Source organism: Ovis aries, chromosome 19, assembly GCF_016772045.2.
Source record: "Ovis aries strain OAR_USU_Benz2616 breed Rambouillet chromosome 19, ARS-UI_Ramb_v3.0, whole genome shotgun sequence".
In the NCBI taxonomy this organism is placed as follows: Eukaryota; Metazoa; Chordata; class Mammalia; order Artiodactyla; family Bovidae; genus Ovis; species Ovis aries.
Genome location: NC_056072.1, coordinates 46,904,522 through 46,931,344, shown reverse-complemented (window position 1 = coordinate 46,931,344; position 26,823 = coordinate 46,904,522). Strand labels below are relative to the sequence as shown.

Genomic DNA, 26,823 nt, shown 5'->3' with positions numbered 1-26,823 from the left:
ATGAGAAACTGAGGGTGGATCATCTAAAAATTGGCTTCAAGCAGAGAGTTTACTGTATTTGAAACCTGATTATTTCATGCAAAATTTTAAATAATATATTTAATATATAATATAGCAGAAAACCGTTTACTTTTTAATTACCGATACTCAGAGTTTATATACCTTTTATCTCCCAAACACAGTCATGAAAATAAATGTTTTAACATGTGAGAGATATTTACACAACTGTAATTCAACATTTAAAAAAACTGTTGTCATCAGTGATAACAACTGAATGAGGGGAAAGCCACAAATGAACTCGTTGTAAGAGCACTGGGGGCTACTCTCTGGCCATACTGCCATCTGGTCCTGCTGATGTGGTCATTTTCTCAACTCAGAAAACATGTATCAGTTCCTCCTGATTTGATACCCGTTCCAGCTCTGAGGAGTGACCTCCCTCCCCACCTGCCCCCACCAGATGCTCATTCATTAGCACTGATGGATCTTCCTTTCCTACCACATCATGATTTTGAACAATAGGGTGAGACTTCCCTAGTGGTCCAGTGGGCTAAGACTTCATGCTCCCAATGCAGGAGACTGGCGTTTGACCCCTAGTCAGGGAACTAGATCCCACATGCAGCAACTAAGAGTTCTCAAGCTGCAACTAAAAAAAGATCCTGTGTGCTGCCATGAAGACCCAGCTGAAAAAAAGAAAGGTGATGACACGCATATCCTCTTTTTGGAACATCTGTGTTGCTCAGGTGCTGCCTATGCTAATACTTCCAGACATACTCCACTCACTTTCTACACTCTCCTTACTCATACTTCTACTCTCAGGCTTTCTGTAAGGATTCAAACTGTACCAAAGTGCTGAAAGTAGAAAGCGGAATGTTTCCGTTCAACTTCCCAATCCTGTCTTCTAGAGGGAACCAGTGTTGATAGTGTAGCATATGACTCTCCAGGGTGTTCCATGCGTACACACTCGGAAGGTATCCAGTATGGTATGGCCTTACCTACACTCACACCTAGGGGGCTTCCCCAATGGCTTAGCAGTAAAGACTCCACCTGCAATATAAGAGCCCGAAGAGACGTGGGTTCCATCCCTGGGTTGGGCAGATCCCCTGGAGGAGGGCACGGAAACCCACTCCAGTATTCTTGCCTGGAGCATCCCCATAGACCGAGGAGCCTGGCCCGCTGAAGTCCATGGGGCTGCAGAGTTGGACGCGACTGAAGTGACTTCACATGCATGTATATATACTTACACCTACACCTTACAGCCACATATTTTCAAAAACCAGAAATTGGTTTATACTGCACATGTTGTTCTACAACCTGTTGGTTTTTTCCACTTAACACTTTCACTTGTTATGGACCACTTGCCATGTGGGCATGGCAGTACATGGAAGTCAGGTTTTACCCTTTTTAATGGCTTTATGAAATTCCATTATGTGATGAACTGTGATTAATTTAACCAGTTCTCTTTGATAGACACTGAGAAACCTTGTTTTTAAGATATTCACAAAGAAATGGATTCAATCCTGGAAGGATCTTGTCCTACCTCTCTAACCCCCAGAAGGCGGCACTGCCCTTTCCGAAAATAGGCAACTTTAGATTCAGATAATTAGAAGGTGTGCTATGTATGAACACTTTCTGCTCTTTCTCCACTTGGCTTGATGTTTTTTAAATGTAAAACAAAACCAGAATAGTAGGCTTGGCATATGTTGCAGCTGTTCATTTAAGGGCTCTTCATTGCACACAAGCATTCCTTTGCCTTGAGAATGGTTGCTGAGAAGCTGTGTCACTGAGTGTGTGAGTGTGGGTGTGAGGCCACTGTTTGCCAAGGACCAAGTCAGAGCTGGTTTAAGGAATCCCCTCAACTGAGCGCCAGACCTGCTTTGCCTTAGGACAGATTCTTTTGCAGACCAGATAACTGCGATGTGATGAGTGCTGCACTCACATGCACACATATGCACAGTCACACACACACACAAAGCATCACGTCTATACACTCGCATACACAATCACTTCCACATGCAGGCACTCACAGACTTACATACACAGGCTTGCACACCCATCCACTCACACAGACATACATTCATATCGAGATATTCTGCACATATATGCATACATGTGCCAGTGTGTATATGTGTAAAATATACATGTGTTTATGTGTACACATATGGTCATAATGTATATATATGTATATATGTGCAGAATGTCTCAATACAAGTATATAATTATATATGTTTATAATATATACAATGAACACACACATACACATAGAGAATCACTTATTCAATAAAATGTTGTGGGATAACAGAGCATTGCAAATCAACTATACTTCAATTAAAAAAAAAACAAAACACTGAATCATTTAAATAAACATTTGCCCTGCTTTCCATGAACAACAAGTTGAGGTTCGCAGCATGCCAGGGCTTGGGGTTGAGGATGGGCACAGGAGGGCTGGGGGAATCCTACTATGCTGTTGAGCGGAATGTAAATTGGCAATAGCCACCATGGAGAACAGTATGGAAGTTTCTTTAAAAATGAAAAATACAGCTACCACAGGAGCTGAGAATCCTATTCCCGGTCATATACCCAGAGAAAATGATCCTTCAAAGAGACATACACACTTCAAGGGTTGTTGCAGTACTCTTTACAATGGCCAAGGCATGGAAACAACCAAAATTTCCATCGACAGATAAATGCAGAAAGAAATGTGCTACATATACTCAATGCACTATTACTCAGCCAGAAAACAGAATAAAATCATGCCATTTGTAGCAAAAATGAATGGACTAGGAGATGATCACACTAAGTCCAGTAAGTCAGACAGAGAAGAACAAATGTCCTTGATATCACTTATAGATGGGATTAAAAAACTGATACAGATGAGCTACTGTACAAAACAAAAACAAGCTCACAAACTTAGAAAAGAAACTTAGACTTACTGAAGCGGGAAACTCGGTCCCCACCCGAGTAGGAGGGGAACAGCCGCCTCTAACGTGTGTGGGCCAGAACTTCGCAGGTTTGGGTAAGCTGCTCCATGGCCAGCTGGTCCTTCCAGGTCCTTCCTCTGGGATAGTCCTTGCCATTGGCCAACAACAACCTTCTCAGAGTTGGGGACAGATCTTAGAGAGGAGACGTTTATCACAAAGTACCCACATACACACCCATTGCCTTCTCCTATGTTGGGAATCCAAGAGCTCTTTTCAATTCAGGGGAAGGGTTAGAAATATTTTAAAGGGTCATCTAGTTTGGTGGGATTCACCAGAAGCTGCCTTAATGCTTGCTCTACGCAAGGAGGTTTGGCACAGTGAACCCGACACTGTCTTCGGGGCTATCTTTTTCAAGGGCTGTGTTTCAGACATCTTCAGAATATATCTTCTAAGAGTGGAATACTTCCGGCTCACAGTGGTTTCCTTGGGACATGTCTACACCCTGAACACCATTGTGAAGCTGGAAATAATGTCACTAGTGTACAGTAAAGAGAATTTTGAAGATGACAAGTACATTCTTTCCTCTAATAGCTTAAAAAACAGCATTCAGGAAGGCATTCTCGTAGTGTTCCTAAACTTTTGAGTTGTCTTCCTGTCTCTCTTTTCTTCCTCCAACCAGTACCCTCCCACAGAGATGTGACCGAGCACTCTTCTCCCCAGAGAAACAGTTTCCCTGATGCTCTCCTTGGCAAATCTTGCACTTTTACAAAGGCCCTGTCTTGGGTGAGGTGGATGCAAGAGCTTGAGGAAGAAGGAAACAGGGAGAAAGGAATTTCAAGGTGACACATGTTCTCGTCATTTAGTTGATATATATTGAGCCCCCCTGACATCAAAGTCCTTGCTGAAATCATTATAATATTAATGATAAAGATGGGCATGTCCTGTGTAGAGATGGGGCAGACACTGTGTAAACAAATGAATCACTCCATCATTAGTGATAAATGCTAGGAAGGAAACTGAAGCAAGGTAAGAGCAGAGAGGTGTATGAGTGTGTGTGGATGGGGACATGTGTGTGGATGGGTGTGTCTGTGTGTGTGCGTTTCTCCTTTATAGGAGTGGGGGAATCAGGGAAATTTTCCCCAGAAAAGTGACATTTAAGCAGAGACCTGAATATAGTGAGAAACCGTCATCCAGGCAGCGAAAGTTGCTCAGTCGTGTCCAACTCTTTGTGACCCCATGAACTATACAGTCTATCCATGAAATTCTCCAGACCAGCATGTTGGAGTGGGTAGTCTTTCCCTTCTCCAAGGGATCTTCCCAACCCAGGGATCGAACCCAGGTTTCCCACAGTGCAGGCGGATTCTTTACCAGCTGAGCCAGAAGGGAAGCTCATCCAGGCAGAGGTCACAGCATAGGCAAAGGCCCAAGATGGAAAGTCACCCCAAGGAGTCGGGCTAGAGCACAGTGAGCAATGGGGAGAGAGATGAAAGTGAGACTGAGAGAGGAGGGCAGCAGTCAGGGCCTTCGGTGCCTTGGCAAGCAACCTGCGTTTTAATTAAAAACAGAAACCACTGGAGGATTTTGAGCAGGGGAGTGACTATGGTTTGATTTTTGTTTTTGAAAAGATGGCTCTGGCTACCATGGGAAAAAGGAGTGTATTTGAGAGGGGTGCAGGGAACTGATGTCTTTATGGAGGATGGGGAGAGCAGGGGTGGGCTGGGCAGTGTGGCGGCGATGGAGAGGTGGGTTCTGTGTGAGTGTATATGTGTGCATGGCGGTGGTGAAGCAGGAAGCTTTGGCACTCTGAGTAAAAGTAAGGCACACTTTTTTGGTAAGCCAGGAAAATAGCCCAGGTGTGGAGATCTTGCTGTATGTGCAGAGTGGAAGCAGTAATGAACATTTGTTGAATTCTTAGCTGCATTGTCCCGCTGCATCTTTTTGTCTGTGTGAGGTCTGCTCTCCGGTGCTATCGTTATTCATCTTTTGCAGCTGAAAAATCATGGCTCAGAGAGGCTGGGTAACTTGCCCAATTCTCACTGCTTATGTGAGGGTGAGCCACGACTTGAACATAGGTTTGTTTGAACCCAAAGTCCATAACGCCACCAGGCTCTACACTACATTTCATGTAAAAGAAACTGTATGCTTGCCAGTGGTGGCCACCAGCATCAGCATCAGCATCCTCTGAAGGGCTTATTAGAAACAAAGATCCTCCTCTCCCTACTGACCCAACTTGAACCTACTGAATCGCAACCTCTGAGGGTTTGAGAACCACCTCTGTAGGGCATCACGGACTCTAAGTGTCTCTCACATTCCATCCCAACAATGACTGCCTCCACTCCAGCCCTGGCCCCAGTGTCTAAACTGTTTTAAGAGCTATTAACATTTGTCTTCTTACTGCTTTGAATAAGTAATACATCCACAAGGCTCAAAAATCAAAATAGTTTAAAGTAATAAGCATTGTGAAACGTCACTCTAAATCCTGTGCCCATCTACTCTGTCCCTAATTTCCAACAGGGAGTAACTAATAGTAGTTTCTTGTGTATATTCCATTGTTTTCTTAAGCAAATAAAAATATGTATTCTTATTTTCCCTCTTTCTTACAGAAAGGCAATGTCATACATGTTGTTATGTACCTTGCTTTTTCTTTCTTTCCTTGCTTTTTATAACAAATTTAATATACTCAAGATCTTTTCACACTTACATGTAGAAAGCATTCTCATTTTTGAAACTGCATAATATTCCACTCTGTGGGTGCACCAGTTTCTTTAACCAAATATGTACTGATAGCCAGTTGGGTTGGTTCCAGACTTCTGCTCTTAGAGATAATGTGGTGATGAATAACTTCATATGAACATCATTTAGCAATTGTAAGATAAATTTCCAGAAGAGGGACTGCTGGGTCAAAGGTTAAAGCATTTGTCATTTTGCTTCTTCAGGGTGAACCATTTTGTATCCCCACCAGCAACATCATAGCCTTTCACTGGTGTCTCTAATACAGAGTAGTAGATCTTTATCCCCTTTTACCATTCCGATATGAAATTCTGAGACAATATAACCTACTCAAGGTCAGAATTAAAACAAAAAAATTGGTCTTCCCTGGTGGTCCAGTAGTTGAGCACACCTGCAAATGCAGGGGACACAGGTTCGATCCCCGATTGGGGAAGATCCCATGTGCTGTGGGGCAACTAAGCCCGTCCGCCACAGCTACTGAGCATGTGCTCTGGAGCCCATGAGCTGCAACAGCTGAAGCCTGCGTGCCCCAGTGCTCATGCTCTGCAACAAGAGAAGCCACCGCAATGAGAAGCCTGTGCACTGCAACTAAAGAGGAGCCCCCACTTGCTGCAACTACAGAAAGCCAGCTCACAGCAATGAAGACCCAGCAGAATCAGAAATACATAAAATTATTTTTTAAAAAACAAAAAACACCTATATGATGCTTCATCTTGTAGTATCAAAAATAAATAAAAGTATTTATAACAAAATAAGAAGCATTTCACTATGCGTGCTCATGGACTTGCCCCTATATGCACAGGCTGATTAGGAATTCCACACCCCATGTGTAGACTGACACAGAGGGGCTCTACTGGTGACCTGGGACCCTGAGCACAGCTACAGTTGGAAAAGTGCTTTTCCAAAATGCTAAAACACAAACAATTAACCAAAGCTCTCTTGCTAAGATTCTGAACAAAATAGAAGACAATGTTCTTTTTATTTATACTACAGTTGCATTCCTGGAAAATCCACTGTTTTTTAAAACCATGTAAAAACTCCTTTATTTACTTATTAAATAAATAAGTTCTAGAATCAGGTGATTATAAGCAAATTTTTGTCCTACCTGAATGTCCAGTGGGTCCTTTGAGAGTCCGTGGGACACGGAATAATTCCTTCTTTTGTTCCCATCCAAGAAATGCCAGTAGGATTCCAAGTCACTGTGACAAATAGAGTTCCAACCATTCAGTAGGTCCTCTCTGGCTCTGAGAACAGCTGCTTTGGGGTTTCCTCTGGAATCCATTCCTTAGACCAGGACTGGGTGAGCATTTCTAAAACTTGCATCTCTTGTATTTCATCATGTTCCACTTCTGCTTAAACCCTCTTTAAACAGAGTCTGCAGGTCTGTCAGTGAAATGTTTATTGGCTGGATTCAAAGCTTCATGGAGAGTTGGGTGTGGAAATATAGGCTTTTGGGCGAAAATGACAAGTAGGACCTGATGCCTGGGGCTGCACTTGGCATATCTGAAGGTTTTCTTGGTCCCTTGTCCTGATGTGGCTGCACAAGCCCTCTGCTTTGGTTTGGAGACCCTCCTTTAAGTGGCTGTGTGTCTTTGAACACTTGGCTAAGCCTTTCTGGGCCTCTTCTGTTAAATCAGAGTATGGGACTAGACAGCTGGCATTAATTTTTGTGTTTCTGGAAAGGATGATAAGAGTTTGAAACCGATAGGACTTCAAATTTATGACACTTTGAGCTCCAATTCTTATCAATATCAGATAGTTTAAATATTCTTTTTTGAGAGAGAGTGTTTTCGAGAAGACAATGGCACCCAACTCCAGTCCTCTTGCCTGGAAAATCCCATGGACAGAGGAGCCTGGCAGGCTGCAGTCCATGGGGTTGCTAAGAGTCGGACACGACTGAGTGACTTCACTTTCACTTTTCACTTTCATGCATTGGAGAAGGAAATGGCAACCCACTCCAGTGTTCTTGACTGGAGAATCCCAAGGACAGGGGAGCCTGGTGGGCTGCAGTCTATGGGGTCACACAGAGTTGGACACGACTGAAGCGACTTAGCAGCAGCAGCAGCAGCAGGAAGTGTTTAGTGGGATCTATTTTAAATGCATTGGATGCAATGCTCTGTTTAAGATGATCCGTGTGTAAGTTATAAATGCTTAAGATGCTATGATTCTGTGGGGCTGTGAACTCCTGTGCCAGGGTTCCTCTCCTGGTTCATCTCTAGCTGCCCTGAAATGGCTGCAATGTTCACCTGCATACGGCTGGCTTTCATCATAAATTGCTGTCATGACTCTGGTGCCCCAGTGGTCCTCAATATAGTCCAGCAGTCTAGCGGTTGTTTGACTAAGCTGTATTATTTTAGGGTGCTTCCGTTTTCTCCCAAGTTAATAGGGATAGCAATAATATGGACATTTCAGGTACTTTTTATTCATGCATACTATAGTTGACCTCTTGTCAAACTATATAATTATGCATTTATCATTATGGCTTTTGGAGTGAAGCCTTTTTCCTTTGATAGCGGATAAAATCCTCGAGGGGAGGTCCCTGGTACAGCCGACGGTCCTATCACAAACGCTTGGCAGTTATTCACTGGATGAATGAAGGAATGCCTGAAGGCCATTATCATATAGATATCACAGTGGCAGTGGATTGTAGGCTTACAAATAAGGGCTAGTATGCTTTCACTCACTTACACACTTACTCATTTAGAAAGAAGGCGCCGGGGATATGATAGGAAAATTATTTTTCTCCCGCCCCCAGTGTGAGCGGCAAAGCCATCCGGACCCTTTCCCTGGGGTCAGGCCGCGCTCATCTCGGTTTGGAACTGCTAGCACACTTCCATAGATCGGAGGTGTGCACAGAAGCGGAGAATTCATTATAACCGGTTAGTCATCCGAGGAGATTGTAGACGCTGCCCGTGGGCGGGAAGCACCTGGCGCTTCCCGGGTGGGGCCTGTTCCCTGAGCTGCTCCCCGAGGTGGGGGCACGACCCGCCCACGAGAGCCGGGGCTCCTCCGCACTCGGCAGAGACACCAAAGGCCCCTGCGCGGTCCTTCTCCCCGCGCAGCCAACTGTGAGATGCAGACCCACGTCTGCCGGGGTAACTTTTGGCGGGGGTGCTGGGCAGGAGAGCCCGCCTGGCTTCTCGCCCGACACCACCAGGCGGAAGCTGGAGCCCACCCTCGCTCTCTCCCCAGAGAGCGGAGGGCGGGGAGGCTGAAGGCGGGTGGCGGGGAAGAGAGCCCAAAGCCCTGTAGGGGGAGTCCCGCAAACCAGGCGAACCCAGGCGGCGGACGCCCCGGGAGACCCCGCGGTTTCAGGAGCGCGCGGCTTGCCTGGGGTCAGTCGAGTTGCGCTCGGCGAGTCAAGGATGACTCAGCCGGCTCGGGTCGGTCTCGACTGCCGGTCGGCGCGAGGGCTCCACAAAGTTCCCAGTCACACACCCAGACCTCTACCCCGGGGCCGGGGCTCCGAGAGGCGGGTCCCGGGCTGGGGGCGGCGGCGGGAGAGGCCGCGGGGAAGCCTGGCTCCTCAGGCGCCCCGGGCTTCCCCGACTTCCTGCCTCCGCCCGCGCGACCGCGCCTTCCACCCAGCGGGTGGGGGTCCGCGTCGGGAGACGGTGAATCCCCGAGCCTCGGAGGACTCCCTCATTCCCGAAATCCAGGGAGTCCGCCAGTCAGGATGGACCCGGAGCCGCAGTGCCGCCCCTCCCCGCCCCGCCGGCCGCTGCAGTCGCGCGGACCCCGGGCCTCCGCGGGTCAGAGCGCGAGCTGCTCGGCAGCCCGGCCCGGCTTCGGGCGCGCCAAGCCGGCCCCGCCGCGGCCCGAAACCCGGAGCCCCGCGCTCGTGAGCCCGCGCCGCGCCGGCAGCGCCGCCCTCCGCGCCTTCCCTGGTCGGCGCCGCGACCGGAGGAGCGGCTGCGGGCGGCCACGCAGCAGTGCCCGCGCCTGACCGCCGAGCCCCGCTGCCATCCCCCCGCACTCCAACCCGCGCGACCCAGTACTCCGCCGCGAGCGCGGCCCCTTCCTCAGACTTTGGCCTCTTCCTCGCGCCCCTTGCCCGCCGGAAAACCGCGCGGCGGGGCCGGGGGTCGCGCCACCTCCGCGCTCCTCAGCACCCTGGGACCCAGCCAGGGGGCCCGGGCCTGCAGCCTGCCGGCGCCCCGCGCCCCATCTCCAACCAGCTCGGGGCGCGGGGTCACTGGGTCCGGCCGGGGGTCAGCCCGAGAGCGGCGCCCGCGGCGGCGGACTGCGGAGTTGTGAAGAACTCGGCGGCCGCAGTGGGCCGGGCGGGGCAGGGCGCGCTCCGCCGCGGCCAAGGACACGCGAGTTTGCAAGTCCCCGCCCGCGCGGCGCCTCCCGCCCTCCCGCCGCGGCCCGCCGGACTCCCGGGGCCGCCGAGGCGGGGCCGGGCGGCCGCCGCTGCGAGAGGCGCGTCTCCCTGCCTCCTCCCCCGCCTGCCTCCCTCTCCACCTCTCCCCACTCCCTCCTCCTCTCCGCCCTCCGCCCCCCCCCCCCGCCCCGCTCCTTTTTCTGCTCCCCAAGTGCGCCCGGCGCGCGAGAGGCAGGCGGGGCGGCGCGGAGCAGGCAGCCCAGCGCGCTCGCCCACCGCCCGCTCGGCGCAGCTCCCCACGGCCGCTTCTGCCGCTGCTGCCGGCGCGTCGGAGGGAGCCCAGCATGGCCGGACTGGGCTGGCAGCGCCGCGCGTCCCGGGGGCCCTGGGCGCTCCTGACCGCCGCGCTTCTCTACGCCGCGCTGGGGGACGTGGTGCGCTCGGAGCAGCAGATCCCTCTCTCCGTGTAAGTGCGGGGTCCTGCGCCGCCCCGGGAGGGGATTCCGGCCGCCCGCGACCCGCTGTACCCAAGTTTGGGCTCCTGCAGGTGCGGCCGGACGGGACCTGCCGCGGTCGTCGGCCTTGTCTCTCGCACCTGCTGGCCCGCACCCGCGTGGGGCGGCCAGGCTAGGGTGGGAGTCCCTCGCCCCCTCCCCGGGCTGGCGAGTGAGACCACGAGAGGCTCACCGCCAGTGACAGCACGAACTTTGAAGCCTGTTTACCGCATCCAACTTCCACGGGCCGTTTATTTACCGGGCTCTTTGCTATCTTGCCGTCTCACTTCTTTGGGGGGCGGGGGAGGGTGGGTGAATTTCTTCTGACTAATCTTTGCCAGGTGATGCCCAGTTTGGGTGGCCAAGTTCTCAGGCAATGATTCAAATAAAATTTAGTGATCTTTCCAGAGAGCCTGGGGGCACTTTGCGCATTTTGAACGATGTGACCCCCTCCTCGAGCCCCCTCCCGCGGTGCGCTCTGCAGTTTGGTGCTGGCGGTTTCTACCAAGGCGCTTTTTCTTTTTTTCCTCCAATGTTATACCTCCCGGCTCCTTCAGCCACAGCCCCCGTGTGTGCGTGTGCGTGCGTGTTGACTGTGACACGGTGTTACATTTGTTCCTGTGCCCTTTCTCCCTATAGGGTGAAGCTCTGGGCCTCTGCTTTTGGTGGAGAGATAAAATCTATTGCCGCGAAGTACTCTGGCTCCCAGCTTCTGCAAAAGGTAAGGTTTCTGTGGTGGCAGGAAGCGATGATTTTTTCCAGCACAGAAAATGGAGGCAGATTTAGTTTTCCAAACAAACGTGAACCCAGAGCAGCATCAGTTATCAGAGATGTCTCTGATCCTCCGGTTTCTTGGCAATGTACTGTGCCGGTGACTTCTCCCTACCAACCGGTTATTTTTAGATGACACTCGATTCTAAACACAAAGAAAAGCAGGATACTCAGTGGCACTGTCCTGGCCGAGGCTCGGAAACTGAGTGTTTTTTGCATGGCTCTCCTCTCAGTGTCGGTATTGCTGTTTCAGTGTGAGAGCAGATGCTCCTCTGGCCAAAAAATGCTAACTTCATGCAAGGGGCAGCATCAGTGCCTATGTTATGATGGCTTTCACCTTGCCCACGCTGCAGGCTGGGGTTCAGTGTATCAGGGAAAGACGCTGCACTATTGTTTGTCATCCCTGCAGTTGTACAATCCCATTATTCCCCAATCATCTAGACCCAGGGCTAGCATGCATTACATCATTACAGATAAGGAGAATGAATGTGGTTATCTTTCCACTCAGCTGCACTGCTGGGTAATAACCTATGAGAGGAGTCCACAAACTTAAGACATTGGTCCGCGTCCATATATTCTGGAGAGTAATGAGAATGGAGAATTGATTATTAGGCTTTTATCAGAAACTGCATCAATTTTAATTCAAACAGGCAACATTATGCTTAAAATTACACTGTGAGATATATAGTCCTTTGCACTCCCCTCCAAGGGAAAAAAAAAGGGGGGGGGCGAGGGGAAATAGGCTGGGGAGGAGAGATTAGAGGGGATAAAAAAGAATTTCGAGTTAACAAATCAATAGAGTTAATCCAAGAATTCTCTCAAAGATAGAAAATAAAATTGGCCTTTAGGGGTAATTCTCTGAAAATGGGTACAAACAGCTTAAATTGTTGAGTTAACTTTTAAGCGTTTAAAGCTGTGCTTTTTGGGCCAATGTAACATATGTGTCATGCATGCTGCCTGGTAACCAAGTACGTATTTTATTTATGGCATTCTGCTTTAGAGAGTAGCGTTTTCGGGGACATTGTATGAAACAGTTTGTCACATGGAATCTACATATCGTAATGAAACATCATCCCACAATGGAATGACAGAGGTTAGCCTGGCTTAAAAATTGCCAGTAGCCATATTCTCTGAAACCTTGGAAAGACTGTTTTCTCAACTGATATTTGGGGACAGAGTTCACTGAATTATAGGCAGTTGATAAAACCTTGAGGTTATGATGTGCCTTTATGGACAATGATAATTCACATACCTGTGACCTGCCTCTCAGTTTGCAGGAGTTGCTTCTTTTGCTCGTGTTCTTTTAATCTGGACCAGTCTGTACCCTGCTTTGGCATTTTGCCTGTGTGTCAGATGTTTTATGTGAAGAGTCCTGGCCTATTGCATTGCCTGTGTGTTTAGCTTATGCTTTTAAAGAAGAGAATATTTTGTATAACTTTAAAGAAATATTTTTCATCTGCCTGTTGTAGTTTAGTTATAGCAACTCTGAAAGTATCTCCTCAGAGCCTGTAAGCATTTTTTTTATTGTGCTTCCATATCTTATACTCACATTTTGTAGGAGCCCATGAAATATATTTTTTCCTTCTCTCTGAAGTTCACACACACACATACCACACAAAATCCCTTCAACCAAGCATATTATTGGCTACTCTCTGATAGCAAATTGGAAAAAGCTAAAATCCTTCTCTTACCTTCTCATCAGCATCCTTTCTTATACTGAATTCACAAGCCTTACTTTCCTTTTTGTCATGTTTACAGCTGGACAATTGGGTAATTATTTCCAGCTGTTTATGTCTTTGTTGTCATTTCTTGCTGTTGCCTGGCATTCTGTAATCTGATACCTAGGGGAAGGTGAGGTGTTGCTGGGCATTAGGTGCTGGGGTGGGCATTTCTTCTGCTCTGGATTGCAATCACCGACCATGAAGTCCTCCGATACCCATGGCTTTCACTGGTTAGGCAAGGACTTCCATGGGGCAGGGCGTGGTAGACAACTTGGGGAGATATCTTTCGGCTGTCTCAGCCCGTTGCCCTTCAATATGATTGTATCTTTATAATCAACAAAGAAGATTGATTTAGAGAGCTCAGAGTATGAATGAGAAAAAATGTGAGGTGCTCAGAGTGTGGGGAGGTGTACCATCATTTGGAAAAGCAAGGAGACAGTTGCCTTTCTCTTTTTTTTAAGTTTCTGGCCATTTGCATGAGACATTACTCCTCTGAGTCAAAACTTTCTGTACCCTTCTGTCACATCATTGCATCTTGAAATTAAGATACTCTCGAAACAAGTTTGGAAACTTGGTTGAACAATGCATTAACACTGCAGTAAGAGGACTCAAGGGTGTTGCATGATAGATTGTAATTATACTTTTAAGGCATGGACATTTAAACTTGATTTCAGTTAAGTAAGGTATATTGTATACCACTGAGCAATATTATGTACTCTATGAAATTTTTCTAATTGACATGTTATGTTATGGATTGATGTAAGGTGTTCATTTTTAGAGTGGGAGCTTAGTAATTTTTGAATTAAGGCAAAAACTTTGCAAAATAGTTATTGTGAATGTAAGTTAAATAATCATTGGCCACCTATTTTAAGGGGTTTGGAGGCTGGGAAAACTGCCATTTTCGTAATAGGGTAACAGGTTTTTTTTAGATAATATGATTCAAGATAGCAGTATTATCACTGATTTTATCAATGTAAATATAGGTATTTAATAATGTGCCTCATTGTCATGGATTTAGAAAGGAGAATATTTAATTAGTTGTTTCTTTGTTCATTACCATGGCTTTAGCTTACAATAATATATCTGCTATCCACTGCCAGACTTCCTATTTTTTCTCTTTTTGTTTTCTTTGCCTAGTGCAGGAATAGCAATCTATTAGTTCTTTACAAAGAGGATATTTTTGATTGTAGTAAAAAAAGAATTTGCTTTTTAGCAAAGTAGACTGTTTCCAACACAGAATGGAAGAACATGGGACTTGTATGTTGGAGTTGGAGTCAGTTTTGAGAGGTTTTTCTGGTTTTCACACGACCTCGGGCCCCTGAAAGCGAAGTGCTCTTATGTGGCTGTGTGCCTGTACCCTGCCCTCCTTAGCTGGCAGATTCTGCAGGGGTTTCCATTCACTTCAACTTTTTAATTAACTTTCCTATTTGACATATTCATGCCAATATTCAGCTGCCTCTATCTTGCTTCATTTTCCCCAGAGAATGCGCTTTGTGTGGGTTCTCTTGGAGAGGCACAGTTTCATTACCTTTCTATTTTGGGATTCAGTGAGAAGCATTCTAGTAGGTCCAGTAACCTAGGCTGTTAAACACATGGGCTCCACACCCCTGACATTCACAATAAAAGGTATTAAACTGGTGTGATTCTCATTTCATCCCTCTCTGGGAGAATTTGGTCGGAGCTGGATTTGTCGTTCTATTTAGTTCCGCATTCAGGGAATGTATGTTCACGGGAATGAAGGGTTCTAATTACATTTTCCAGAATCATGGTGATAAATACACAGCGGAAATATAGGTACTGTGTGTCTCTGCTGTTAATGCTAGAAAAAAATTGACATTTACCTTGGACGCTTCGTGCCGCACTTATCAAATGTGCTCTCCTTGGAATGCATAACCAGTTTTTTGCGTTATCAACTATTTATTGAGAGGGCGGCTTTAATACTTGAATGTGATGTCTCTTTCCACAGGACAGAGTCAGCAGAATGAAAGGTTGGGTCTTCATGCCATTTTGATAATTATGACTTTTCATCAATGTGGAAATCAATGGTCTTTTAAATAATTAAATAGGAGTATTCACTTATCAGGAGTTAGGTAGCAGCGCTGTGCTGCCTATAGGAAGCCTGACACTCTATGGATTGCTTTTACTGGGGAGGTGCTACTTGGCTGAACATTTTTGTTGAATAAACAGTTATTTGTCATCCTGCGAGATTAATGCATTCAACCTATGCTGCCCACGTTTTAATTCATGGCACCACTTCAATTACTGGACTTCTCCCTGGCAGATTATTTTTCAAAGTCTTAAAATCTTGGAAATGACAATTTTCAGTCTTTCAGGGCAGTTTATTGGTCTCATTAGCCCAATCATCAGCTGCTGGTGCTGCTGCTGCTAAGCTGTTTCCATTGTGTCCGACTCTGCGCTACCTCATCGATGGCAGCCCATCAGGCTCCCTGTCCCTGGGATTCTCCAGGCAAGAACACTGGAGTGGGTTGCCATTTCCTTCTCCAATGCATGAAAGTGAAAAGTGAAAGTGAAGTCGCTCAGTCATGCCTGACTCTTAGCGACCCCATGGACTGCAGCCCACCAGGTCCTCTGTCCATGGGACTTTCTAGGCAAGAGTACTGAAGTGGGTTGCCATTACCTTCTCCGAGGACATCAGCAGAGCAGGCTAAACCAGTTAGAATTCATTTCTCACATCTTACCCACGTATATATCTTATTGCATTTATACACTCATACTTGGTCACTTGCTGACCAGATAAAGTTCTTTTTGTATGACTTTGCTAAGTCTGCGCCTCTTTTGTTCTTTTCTTTTTCTTTCCTTCTTTTTCTCAAAGTTTCTTTTCTGCCAGAAATATTTCTGCTTTGCTTTTTCCCTTATTAGGAACTGCTGCAGCCTGCATTGCTCAGATTTACAACTGCTAGGCAAAGTTAAGGGAGGTGAAAACATAGGCATGGTTTTCTCATCGGAGGTAAACTTCAGATTTTTAATCCAATGTACTTATTAAATTTGATCAATTTCTCTGGTGCCCTCAGGCTAGTTTTCTCTTGTCTTATTTATTCTAATACCAGTGTGCTTTTAGGCAAACACATGAGTACCAAGCCACCTCATAAAGTCTGTCTGGCAGGGGCAAGCACAGATAACGTTTCCAGTTTTGAAGAGGACATAGCCGTGTATCTGGAGAAGGAAATGGCAACCCACTCCAGTAATCTTGCCTGGAGAATTCCATGAACAGAGGGGCCTGGCAGGCTACAGTCCATGGGGTTGCAAAGAGTCAGGCATGACTGAGCAACTGTCACGCACTCATACTAGCCGTGTATCAGGATGAACAAAAGTAAAAGAACTGTGAAGCAGTACCCTGGCACCTGTGACCTTGCCGGACATCTCATTGTCCTGCACATTTGTGGAGGTCGAGTGTGGCGGTTTAGGTTTTTTAGTCATTGATCCACCCTCGCCAGGTGTTTGGTGCTCCTGCACACCTGGAGCAGTAAATGGCTTGCTGTGTTGGGCTTCCCGAAAGAGGTGTACATTCTCTCAAGAATCCTTTGTTTCCAGCCTGTCATTAGTCCGGATCTCTCATTACAGATACCAACTCATGGCTTTTTCTTTATCCAAGTATACAGCCTCTGTCAGAAGTGAGTGGTATTTATTTCAGGGGACCCCATCTTTTACAGTCACAGTGCTTGTCAAAACAGCCTCCCAAACTGAGATCCACGGCATCTTCCAGACATAGACTTTCCACAGCTTGCATGTTCCCTGGGACACTCTGATTGGACTTAGAGATTTGCTATGGCTGAGACTGAGAAAAAATGAAATAGATGTCATAAATTCCAGCCTATGAATTAGCATATGAGAGTCCCCTCCCCCACTACTCTTCTGGTGTAATTTTTATACAAGAGACATAATGGTCTTTGCTTCATCTCCAGTGGCTGCAGTGAGGCTTTTGTGTATCAGGGAGCCAGAGGAAAAGTTCCTCATGTCAGGCTCCTGGCAATATCGATAGAATCTTCATCAGCCCTCTCTGGTCCATTAAGCAAAAGTGAGCTTCTCCTTCAAGAGAAGAACATGGAGAAGAAGGGGAGGATGCTTGATTTCCCTGAGTACTTAGTGACTAGGACATTTAGCTGGTGGTCCCTGAAATGCGAAGCCAGCCTCAGAGACTCGTTCCTGACAGTCCGACCTGGACCACAGTTCACCCTCTGCAGGTGAGGCATCTGCTCAGCTGATGTGTTTTAAGGGGTTTCTCTTTGTGTAGCCAGCATGTCTACTTTTCAGGAGAAAATAATTTTACAGGCATAACTTTGCAAAGGGTGCAGGGTGTCTTTAACAAATTGTACAACGCTTATTGGGTGCTCATTCCAAGGCTGTTTAAATAAGGCATTACATATAAGGTGTATCATGATTAGATGTTGCCGAGCTTCTCGGTTATCCGACATCAAGATTATGGAAATAAACAACTCAGTAGCCACCCATTAATGGGCAGTTCAAGGCCATATTGGAAAGGAGAGCATTATCTCTTGACAAGAAATAGATGCCTCTTTCTTCACTTTGTGCCCTGCCGTGTATTTATCTTGGCATCCAGTATTGGAAAACAGTACCCTCCCAAGGTTAAGAGAGCTATTACCACGTAAACAATCTGGACAGGCAAGTTGAACATGGTTAATGTATGGCTGGGGGTTCGCAGACCAGACTTCTGGTTATTCATTTTGGGTGAAGCGACTGCCAGATGATATTTGGAGCTGGTGCATGTCCTTACCACTTATTAAGTTTGTGTATGCATGTGCACGCATGCCAGTAGAACCGGAGGCTGCTCATCACAGAATGTGCCAGAGGCTGCCTGCTGATGGGGAAAGTTGTCCTTGTCCTCTTGGGCTGCTAGCAAGTGTGGCTTGAGGGGGTGAACCAAGATGCTAGGACAGAGCCGAATGATCAAGTCCGCCAGGCTCAGGTTTGTCCGGCATCTGAGACGTTATAGGCAGCTGCAGTGGAGGACCTGCTGAGACCAGGAACAGCTACATCAGGGGTTCCTAATCTCCAGGATCTCATGCCTGATGATCTGAGGTGGAGCTGATGTAATAATAATAGAAATAAAATGCACAATAAATGTAATGCACTTGAATCATCCCCAAACCATCCACCCTATCCCTGATCCCATAGAAGAATGGTCTTTCATGAAAAGGGTCCCTGGTGCCAGAAAGGTTGGGGACAACTGACATAATTTGTGGGACCCAGTGGGAAAGTAAAACCTGGTTCCATTTGTTAAAAAGTTATGAAGAATTTCAAGATGATGATAGCCGAGCATCACAGCAAGGAGGGGCCCCATAGGGACTCGGGGGAAGCTCCCTGCAGGACAGGTCGTGCTCATTTTGGCTTTCTCTTTTCCCTGCTGGGTAGCTCATCCTCTCATTCTATTTTGATGTTCTGGCCACAGTCAGCTGGGGAGGTGTCCTTTGCCCATCTTTTTTCATCATTGTAATAGGTGCAGAGCTTGGAGCGTTTTCAGAGACATACATCTTGGAAGCTGCAGTGTTGTTAAAGCATAGAAAAAGGTCACTGGCCTAGGAGTCTAAGAGCTGTGATGTTTGTCTTCTTGTCTTTTCTGTAGGTATTTCCTGAGTGGCCTTGAGCAAACAGTCTAATCTAATAATAAGAACAGGTAGCATTCCCTCAGGAGTTCCTACATTCCAGGTACCAGATAAATACCTGACATGGGTCATCCCACTCAGTTCTCTCCGCTACCTGATGACTCAGGCACTACCATTCGCCCCATTTTTCAGATTTGGAAGTTGAGGCTTATGGAAATGAGGCAGCTGCCCCCAGGTGACCGTGCTGGGCTTCTGGAGTCTGCTTGCCTGGCCGCAGTGCTGCTGTCTTCTCTTGTCTTTGTGTGACCTTTTTTCATTCCCCCTTCCTGTTTGAAAACAATGTGAGTAATACCTGCATTACCCTACTTTGTGGGTGTTTTGGAGGATTAAATGAGATAACATCTGGGAAATTACTTCGAAAACAATTAGAACCCAAGAAAACAGCTGAGAGGTTTGGCGTCAGATGGACTTGGCGTTGAGTCCCAGATCTGCCGTTTTCTAGCTGGGTCACCTTGCAACGTGATGCTTCTGAACCTGCTCCCTCCGATGTGAGAGGAGGCCAGTATCTTCTACTTTACAGGCTGTGATGAAGATTAAATAAAATAAAAGGCGTGAAGCCCTTAGCATGGTGCCTGGCACATAGAAGCTTTCCGCGACTGAGCTGTGGAGGTCATTATTGGTGGTGTGAGACAGAGACGAGCTCTTCAGATAACCTTCACTGAGCATCTGTGGGGCCAGCTCCATAAACACAAACGAACGAGTGCCTGAAGGGGGCAGTGGGTGCCAGGTGCCGACAGGGAGGAAGGTGGTCCCACCTGGCGCCTGACAGGAGGAGCCTGAGGAGCCAGGCACTGCAGAGCGGGAGGAGACCACAGTGGACCCAGCCTCTGCCCAGAGCTTTTATTCTCCTCCTCAAGGTCGGCTCACTTTCTCCTAGAGTCGGGGTGATGCTCACATGAGACATCGGGGTTGAGGAACTACCTCAGGGGCTTCCTGGTACCCCCTTCCAGGCTTACCCTGCTGTGCAGCTGGTGGATCAACTGAGGAAGGGCCACATAGTTTAGAAAATCACCCCAAAACCATTGGTACCGGGACTGATAGAACCACAGAGTCTGACTGCACTGGAGGCTTCTTAAAATCTACCCAGATTCTAACCGGCTCAGGAGAACAGACTGTTCAGTGGGACTGGACAGGAAGGAAATGGACTTTTGGGGGGAGGGTTTAATGAGACAAGCATTCTTTGTATTAAAGTAGATAATGCAAGGCATCTGCTGGGGTCTTTAGTTGCACTAGGAGGTGGCCTGCTTTCTACCTGTCACCAGTGGCTTGCAGCTCAGGGATATGGAGCGCTTGCCACATGGTGGGGCTGGACTCAGATGGGAGTGTTCTGACCCCCAAGCCTTTGACTTTTCTCTGCAGTGTGCGTCACCTGTGTGGGCTGCTCCTGCCTGAGCACCCTCTTCAGTGGGGCCATCAGGGCCTCAGCAGGATGAGAAGGGCCAGGTGGGTGGGATGCTGGAGGCCTCTCTAGTTTCTTTCCCCTAGATGTGCTTCCTTTGGTGGGATTTCAGATGTTCTGTTGGCAGCAAAGACTGACTTTGTGGGTGATGGGCCCCCACGTGTTGGGGAAGAACTTCCCTCATTCCATGGGAGCTTGTGCCATGATGGGCCAGGAATGGTTCCTAAGGGAGACAGGGCAGGTTGACTGGAGGGGCCCTGGCTGGCAGGGCAGAAGTGGGGCTGTTGAGCACCTTACACCTCTGCTCAACCAGAGCTGCCAAGGAAAAGAATAACCTTGTGAAGCTCCTGAGCAGGATTCAGTCTCGGCTAAGGCACAAGGCCTCAGCCATTCTGCAAAAAGCAGGGAGCGTTTCCCATCACGTTTTCCTCCAAAAGTCAAACCTGCTCTTTATCCGTTTGCTCAGGTCCCTGAGTTTCGCTCCTGAGGGTGTGTTTCTCACACCTGATAGTTTGATTCCTTTTCCCGAGACTTTAGTGTTGTGCGTTAAAATGGAGTCAGTGGTAAAATTTGCCCTTGGAAATGCCACGACGTTTTAGAACACCACCCCCACCCCACACCAATGCTATAAACTTGACCTTGCATTTCCTTCTTCGAAACTCTGGGCTCCCAGGAAAGAATCTGTTGTTGTTTAGTTGCTCAGTTGTGTCTGACTCTTTGTGGCCCCGTGTACTGTAGGACGCCGGGCCTCCCTGTCCTTCACCATCTCCCAGAGTTTGTTCAGGCTCATGCAATCCAACCAGCTCATCCTCTGCCGTCCCCTTCTATTCCTCCCTTCAGTCTTTCCCAGCATCAGGGTCTTTTCCAATGAGTTGGCTCTTCACATCAGGTGGCAAAAGTATTGGAGCTTCAGCCATCAGTCCTTCCAGTGAATATTCAGGGTTGATTTCCTTTACGATTGACTGGTTTGATCTCTTTGCTGTCCAAGGGACTCTCAAGAGTCTTCTCCAACACCACAGTTCAAAAGCAACGATTCTTCAGCACTCAGCTTTCTTTATGGTCCAGCTCTCGAATCTATACACGACTACTGGAAAGACCATAGCTTTGCCTAGCTGGACTTTTGTTGGCAAAGTAATGTCTCTGCTTTTTAATATGCTGTCTAGGTTTGTCATAGCTTTTCTTACAAGGAGCAAGCATCTTTTAATTTCATGGCTGCAGTCACTATCCACAGTGATTTTGGAGCCCAAGAAAATAAAGTCTGTCACTGTTTCCATTGTTTTCCCATCTATTTGCCATGAAGTGATGGGACTGGATACCATGCTCTTAGTCTTTTTTAATGTTTTAAACCAGCTTTTTCACTCTCCTCTTTCACCTTCATCAGGAGGTTTTTTAGTGCCTCTTTGCTTTTTGCCATAAGGGTGGTGTCATCTGTATATCTGAGGTTATTGATATTTTTTCCCGGCAATCTTGATTCCAGTTTGTGCTTCATCCAGCCTGGCATTTCATATGATGTACTCTGCCTATAAGTTAAATAAGCAGGGTCTAGATTTCTATTGCGGTGAGCCATGCACAGCTGAAAGGAGAGTTTTTAAAAACCTTTATTTATTTTTAAAGTTTTGTTAATTTTAACTTTTGGCTGCACTGGATCTTTGTTGCTGCACCTGGCTTTCTCTGCTTGTGGTATGTGAGCTTCTCATTGTGGTAGCATCTCGTTTCAGAGCACAAGCTCTAGGGCACGCAGGCTCAGTAGTTGTGGCACCCGGGCTCAGTTGCAACACGGCATGTGGGATCCTCCTGGACCAGGGGTTGATCCTGTGTCCCCTGCATTGGCAAGCAGACTGTAACCACTGCACCACCAGGGAAGACCCCGAAAAGATTTTTTTTTTTCAAAGCATGCGCTTTGGATTGAATTCCACTCTGTCAGTGACTAACTTTATCTCTCTGGGTCTTGGTTTATGCATTGACAGAATAGAATTAACAATAAAAGCTCCTGTATCATAGGATTTTGGGGAGGGCTAGATGGTAGAACACAGATAACATAGCTTCGAACAATATGTGGCACCTGGGAAGCCTTGGTTCTCTGGGCCACTCTCTCACTTATAGTTTCTACTTCATTATTAATGAAGAGCAAGAGAAACTCCTGGAATTTTAGCGACTTTGATCCCACAATGAGTTCATAGGATTAAGGCCATATATGTCTTGCACATTTAATCTGACGGGGGCACAAAGGCAAACAGATGTATTCATTATGTTTCCATGGAGGTGGATTGTTTTTTTTTTTTTTTTCTTTCTTTTCCTAATTCTTCCCATCCCATCCCTTGTACAGTATAGGTGGGCAATTGTGGAAGTCACTTTTGTTCTTATAATCCCTGTGTACTGTAATTTGCAAAGCAAGGTGAGAGAGACATGGGGCAGGCGTTTGGCTCTTTGTACCTGCGCCATCCGAAATACCGTTTCCATTGTGCTTTGTCAAGGCAGAGGCGGAAAAACAGTGTTAAAAGAACAATAGGTGTGGGGGCAGTAAATCCGTTGGAGGTAATCTTTGGCCACGAGTCATAACATATGGCTTTACTCCTACCAGTTTCCATCATCAGTGAAATTTCTATTAACTCAATATACTGCATCATGTCCAAACAGCTCAGTGAGCATAGGTTTTTGCCCCACTTGACATCAATGAAGGGGCTTCCCAGGTGGCTGAGTGGTAAAGAAACTGCCTGCCAATGAGGAGGCGCAAGAGACTCAGGTCTAATCTCTGGGTCAGAAAGATCCCCTGGAGTAGGAAATGACAACCCACTCCCATATTCTTGCCTAAAGAATAGACAGGCATTGTCCGTAAAATTCCATGGACAGAGGAGCCTGACTACAGTGCTTGGGGTCACAAAGTGTCCGACACGACTGAACACACATGCATGCAGTCATGTCAGTGATGGTTGTTTGATTTCTGGGACCCTCAAGTTCAAGTTCGAATGTTATTTCTTTTTGATGTTGACCTGGGCCTCTCTCAGAAAGCTGTGCTTTTGAGGGCACACGTTGAAGGAATCATTGTCAGGCAACCAGCAAAAGACATGTGTGTGTGTGTGTGTGTGTGTGTGTGTGTGTGTGTTGGCATTTTTTAATATACACAGGCTGCCTTCCCTTTGTTAAAGACTAATAACTACTTTAAAATTCCGGGGTCTGTAGCCAGGTTCCAGTATTTCAGAACATCAGGAATCATCTGGCCACCCCAAAATAAGATATAATCCTCTCAGTAAAGGGCTCACAGCTCACACTAATCTATTGAAAAAAAACCAGCAAGACACATTTCCTGGAACAGGAATTTCAGAATTATGGAAACATAGCTGGAATTCTTATTTAAACAACAAGATTTTCAGTTACTTTTGCATGAAACAAATGCCTTATGAGTGATATGAAAAATATATAAACTGAGAAAGAAATTAGAGGATTATGGATTTTTTACATTTTATTTTAAAGAGAGGCAGTTGGTTTAGGGAAGGCAGAATTGTGTAGAGGTAGAAGTCTGGATCTGAGACACGCCTCCTCAGGGTAGAGTCCAGTGCTACTGCTGACTAGTCTCAGACCCCTGACAAGTCATTTGCTGAACCTCAGTGTTCTTATCTGTTAAATGGGCACAATGTTACTAACTTCTAGGGTGGTGATGAGAGATGCAAGGGAGAAGATGCACATAGGTTGGTTGACAATAAGTGGCTCAGAGGAAATATTTACAAAAGGTGGGTGACTTCTGCTGCTGTTGTTATTTTTATTCAGGAGCTGCTTCCACATATCAGGGCAGTAGTTTGTACACTGAGGGGGGAAACTTTATATCTGGCCACTCGGCAGTCCCTCCACCAGAGCTGCCCACCACTGAGCCCCACAAGGTCTTCTTAGGCAGTAATCCTAATAATGACGCAGGTACTCTGCATGTGGTGCCATGTGGTTTATTTGTATGGTTTCATTTAATTTCTCACAACCACTCCTGTGTTTGGTTCTGTCATCATCTCTGTGTTAGAGATGCAGAAACCAAGACAGAGAATATTCCTTGGTCCAAGAATGCCCAGCTCCAGGTGACCAAGGCAGGCATGGAACTGTGTCCTGTGAGTCCTGTTCAGCTTATTGGCTTGGGGTGGGGTCTGAGGAGGGACATCTGGGTACTCCCAGGACGAAATGTTCCCCATGCTTTGGTCTTGGCCTGCTAGTGACTCATCAGGGTGGTTGGTGGCAATTTCTTCTATGCTCTTAATCCTTTCCCCAACAGAATTCTTAGTCTTTTTGGTGAACTGTCATCTGCTTTCATAATACAGAATGAAAAAGGATCTGGAAAGAGGGGTGAGCCCAGTCTGCCCTCTAGGTTTCTATACTTTTCCTTTTTTTTTTTTTTTGTACTAAAACAATATTGCTTGTCTTTTGATTTCTTTTGAGGGTCAGCTAGCCCTCCCCTCTTGAGGACTGACTCTTAAGAAGCCTTTTTGAGAATCTCATTGAATTTGGCTAAATTTCCCTTTGTGTATATCCCATGATGTGGAAGAGCCAGGTTGGGCTCTGGGACCTGGGTATTAATACATGATGGATCTGACTTTGAGATCCAGCCTGGCTCTAGTGAGTTTCATTTACGGGCCTCCGGTTCTTTATTTGTAAAATGGGGTCGTGGTGAGCATTGTCAATATGTGGTAACAGTCTTAGCACAGAACTGGACATCTGGAAAGTGCCCAGTAAATTTTAGCTTCCCATTTTTTGTCATCCCCACTCTTTGTCTGTCTTTCTTGGATATTTGTTGGATCTTCTTTTTCTTTTTCTCTCTGGGAAAGGAGAATCATGCATGTTTTTCTTCATGATTGACAGCTAACTTGAAGGCTCCAGCCCTTGGGCCCACAGGGTCAGTTGTATTTTGCATGGAAAGAGTCTGGCGGATCTGTCCGAGCCCAGGCAGTTCTGGGGAAGTGTGATATCCCGAGGACCCTTATCTCTTTCAGTGGGGGTGCGGATGTAGAGAAGGAGGTAGGTAAGCTGGACCTGAAATCTCCCAGGGCACGCTCGTTCTTTCTGATGGGAGAGGGTCTTCCTTTGGCACTTAGTGCAGAGCTGCCCCTGGGGTGGGCTTCAGGGGCTGTTTGTGGAATGCATGAATGTGCAGATAAACAAAGGAGCCTTTTCCTGGTGCTCATGCGCTGGTGATGGGAACAGCACTCTTGAGCACAGACCAAAACAAGGTCCTTCACATTCCTTTCTGCATTACCCTCCAACACTGGGTTTTCTGAGCCCCTATCATCAGGCGCAGATGCTGCAAAAAGTCAGGGCTGCCTCCCAGCTCCAACTCTCCAACCCTGAAACCCTGGGGATGGGTCCCTTGCCCACAGCCTGCTTGGTGCCAGCAGGGACTGCCAGACCTTCCAGCCAGCTGGTCCTCACTTCCAGCCCACGACCCTCTCTCTCCTCCTTGGGGAGCATCCCAGCCCATCTCCATTAGTCCCCTGAAAACATGGCCGAGTCTTCCCACTCTGAAGCCTCCCAGCCCAGCAGAGGGGTCCCGGCGGCGCCTCCGCAGCGCCAAGCTGAGCAGCTGCGGCAGGAGCACCGCAGTGCCGGAGGAGCACTAAGCGAGACTGATGGGGCCGCCGCAGCGCCGCCATCAACCTGGGGGCGGCAACTCGGCAAAGGCAATTAGGAAGCTGCTGCAGCTAATTCCACGAAGTGCTCCAATGCCACGTTCCTGGTGACATTAGGGAGAAATGTGAATTTTAATTTCCCTCCCTTTCACCTTCGCGTGGGGTCATTACCTGGCCTTCTCCGGGGGCCTGCTGCCCTCAAGATGCCGCACGGTGTTGGCTGAGCGTGTCACCTTCCCTGTGCGGCTTCCTTTTGTTTTATGAGTGTCTGGGTGTATTGTTTGGTTATTTTGTACATCCTGGGGACAGTGTTTCTGAGTCTGTGCATTGCAGGCGTGCGGGAGCTGCGTCTTCGTATGCTGCAGCATCCGCGGTGCAGCGCTCCCGCTCCTGGGTGGCCTCTCTGCATAGGCTCCTTCCAGCACCTCCACCAGGATGAGACCTTGTGAGAAGCCAGAAAGCAAGTTTAGGCCATTTGCATTGGTATCGTGCGAGCTCAGTTGTCCCTTCTCTTCCTCCAGCCTGGCCCCTGGACATGCTGAGAATCTGCACCCAGCACAGCCCCTCTGAGCTGAGCTGGAGCATCTGGCTGGGAGGAGAGAATTAAATGATATGGATTTAATCGGGGGGACGTTTAGCTCCAGCCCTGCCTCCTCCCAGTATCAGGCCCAGCAGTCTGGCATTTTGAGGTTCCTGAAGAGTCTTGAGTCTGGCTCCTCCCTGGCATGTTAGTCTATGGAGTCTGTTGAAGCTTGCTGGGTAATTTTTGCTCTGTGGAGCCGTCCGTGTCATATCATACCGGGAATTCGCTGTGTGGTCTGTGGTGGCTCAGTGGTAAAGAATCCACCTGCAAAGCAGGAGACACAGATTTGATCCTTGGGCTGGGAAGATCCGCTGGAGAAGGAAATGGCAACCCACTTCAGTATTTTTGTCTGGGAAATCCCATGGACGGGGGGAGCCTGGTGGGCTACAGTTCATGGGATCAGAAAGAGCTGGACATGACTGAGCAACTGAATAACAATGACATCAACACCCCACAGTCATCAGAATTTGCTGCCCATTTTCTACCTTCCTACTGAGCCTGAAGACTCGCCCAGAAGGGGGTGAGATCTCCTAGTTGGGGCAGATTGTGGGAATCAGCCCAGCCCTTCCAACTTGGGGGTACGTGCTTGGGACCTGGTGGCATGCCCCAGGGGTCACAGTGCCTCAGGAGTGGGCCAT

At 47.5% G+C, this 26,823-nt stretch overlaps 1 protein-coding gene across 3 annotated transcripts in view; it reads left to right on the top strand.

Moving 5' to 3' along the window:
- Nucleotides 1-10,201: 10,201 nt before the first annotated feature.
- Nucleotides 10,202-26,823, top strand: part of CACNA2D3 (calcium voltage-gated channel auxiliary subunit alpha2delta 3) — an 879,694-nt gene continuing 863,072 nt past the window's right edge. For all 3 annotated transcript variants that reach the window (XM_060402372.1, XM_060402371.1, XM_042236061.1), the window contains exons 1-2: nt 10,202-10,441; nt 11,109-11,190. In XM_060402372.1, coding sequence (XP_060258355.1) covers nt 10,320-10,441; nt 11,109-11,190 — 204 coding nt within the window. In that variant the 5' untranslated portion in view covers nt 10,202-10,319. The remainder of the gene's footprint in view (nt 10,442-11,108; nt 11,191-26,823) is intronic.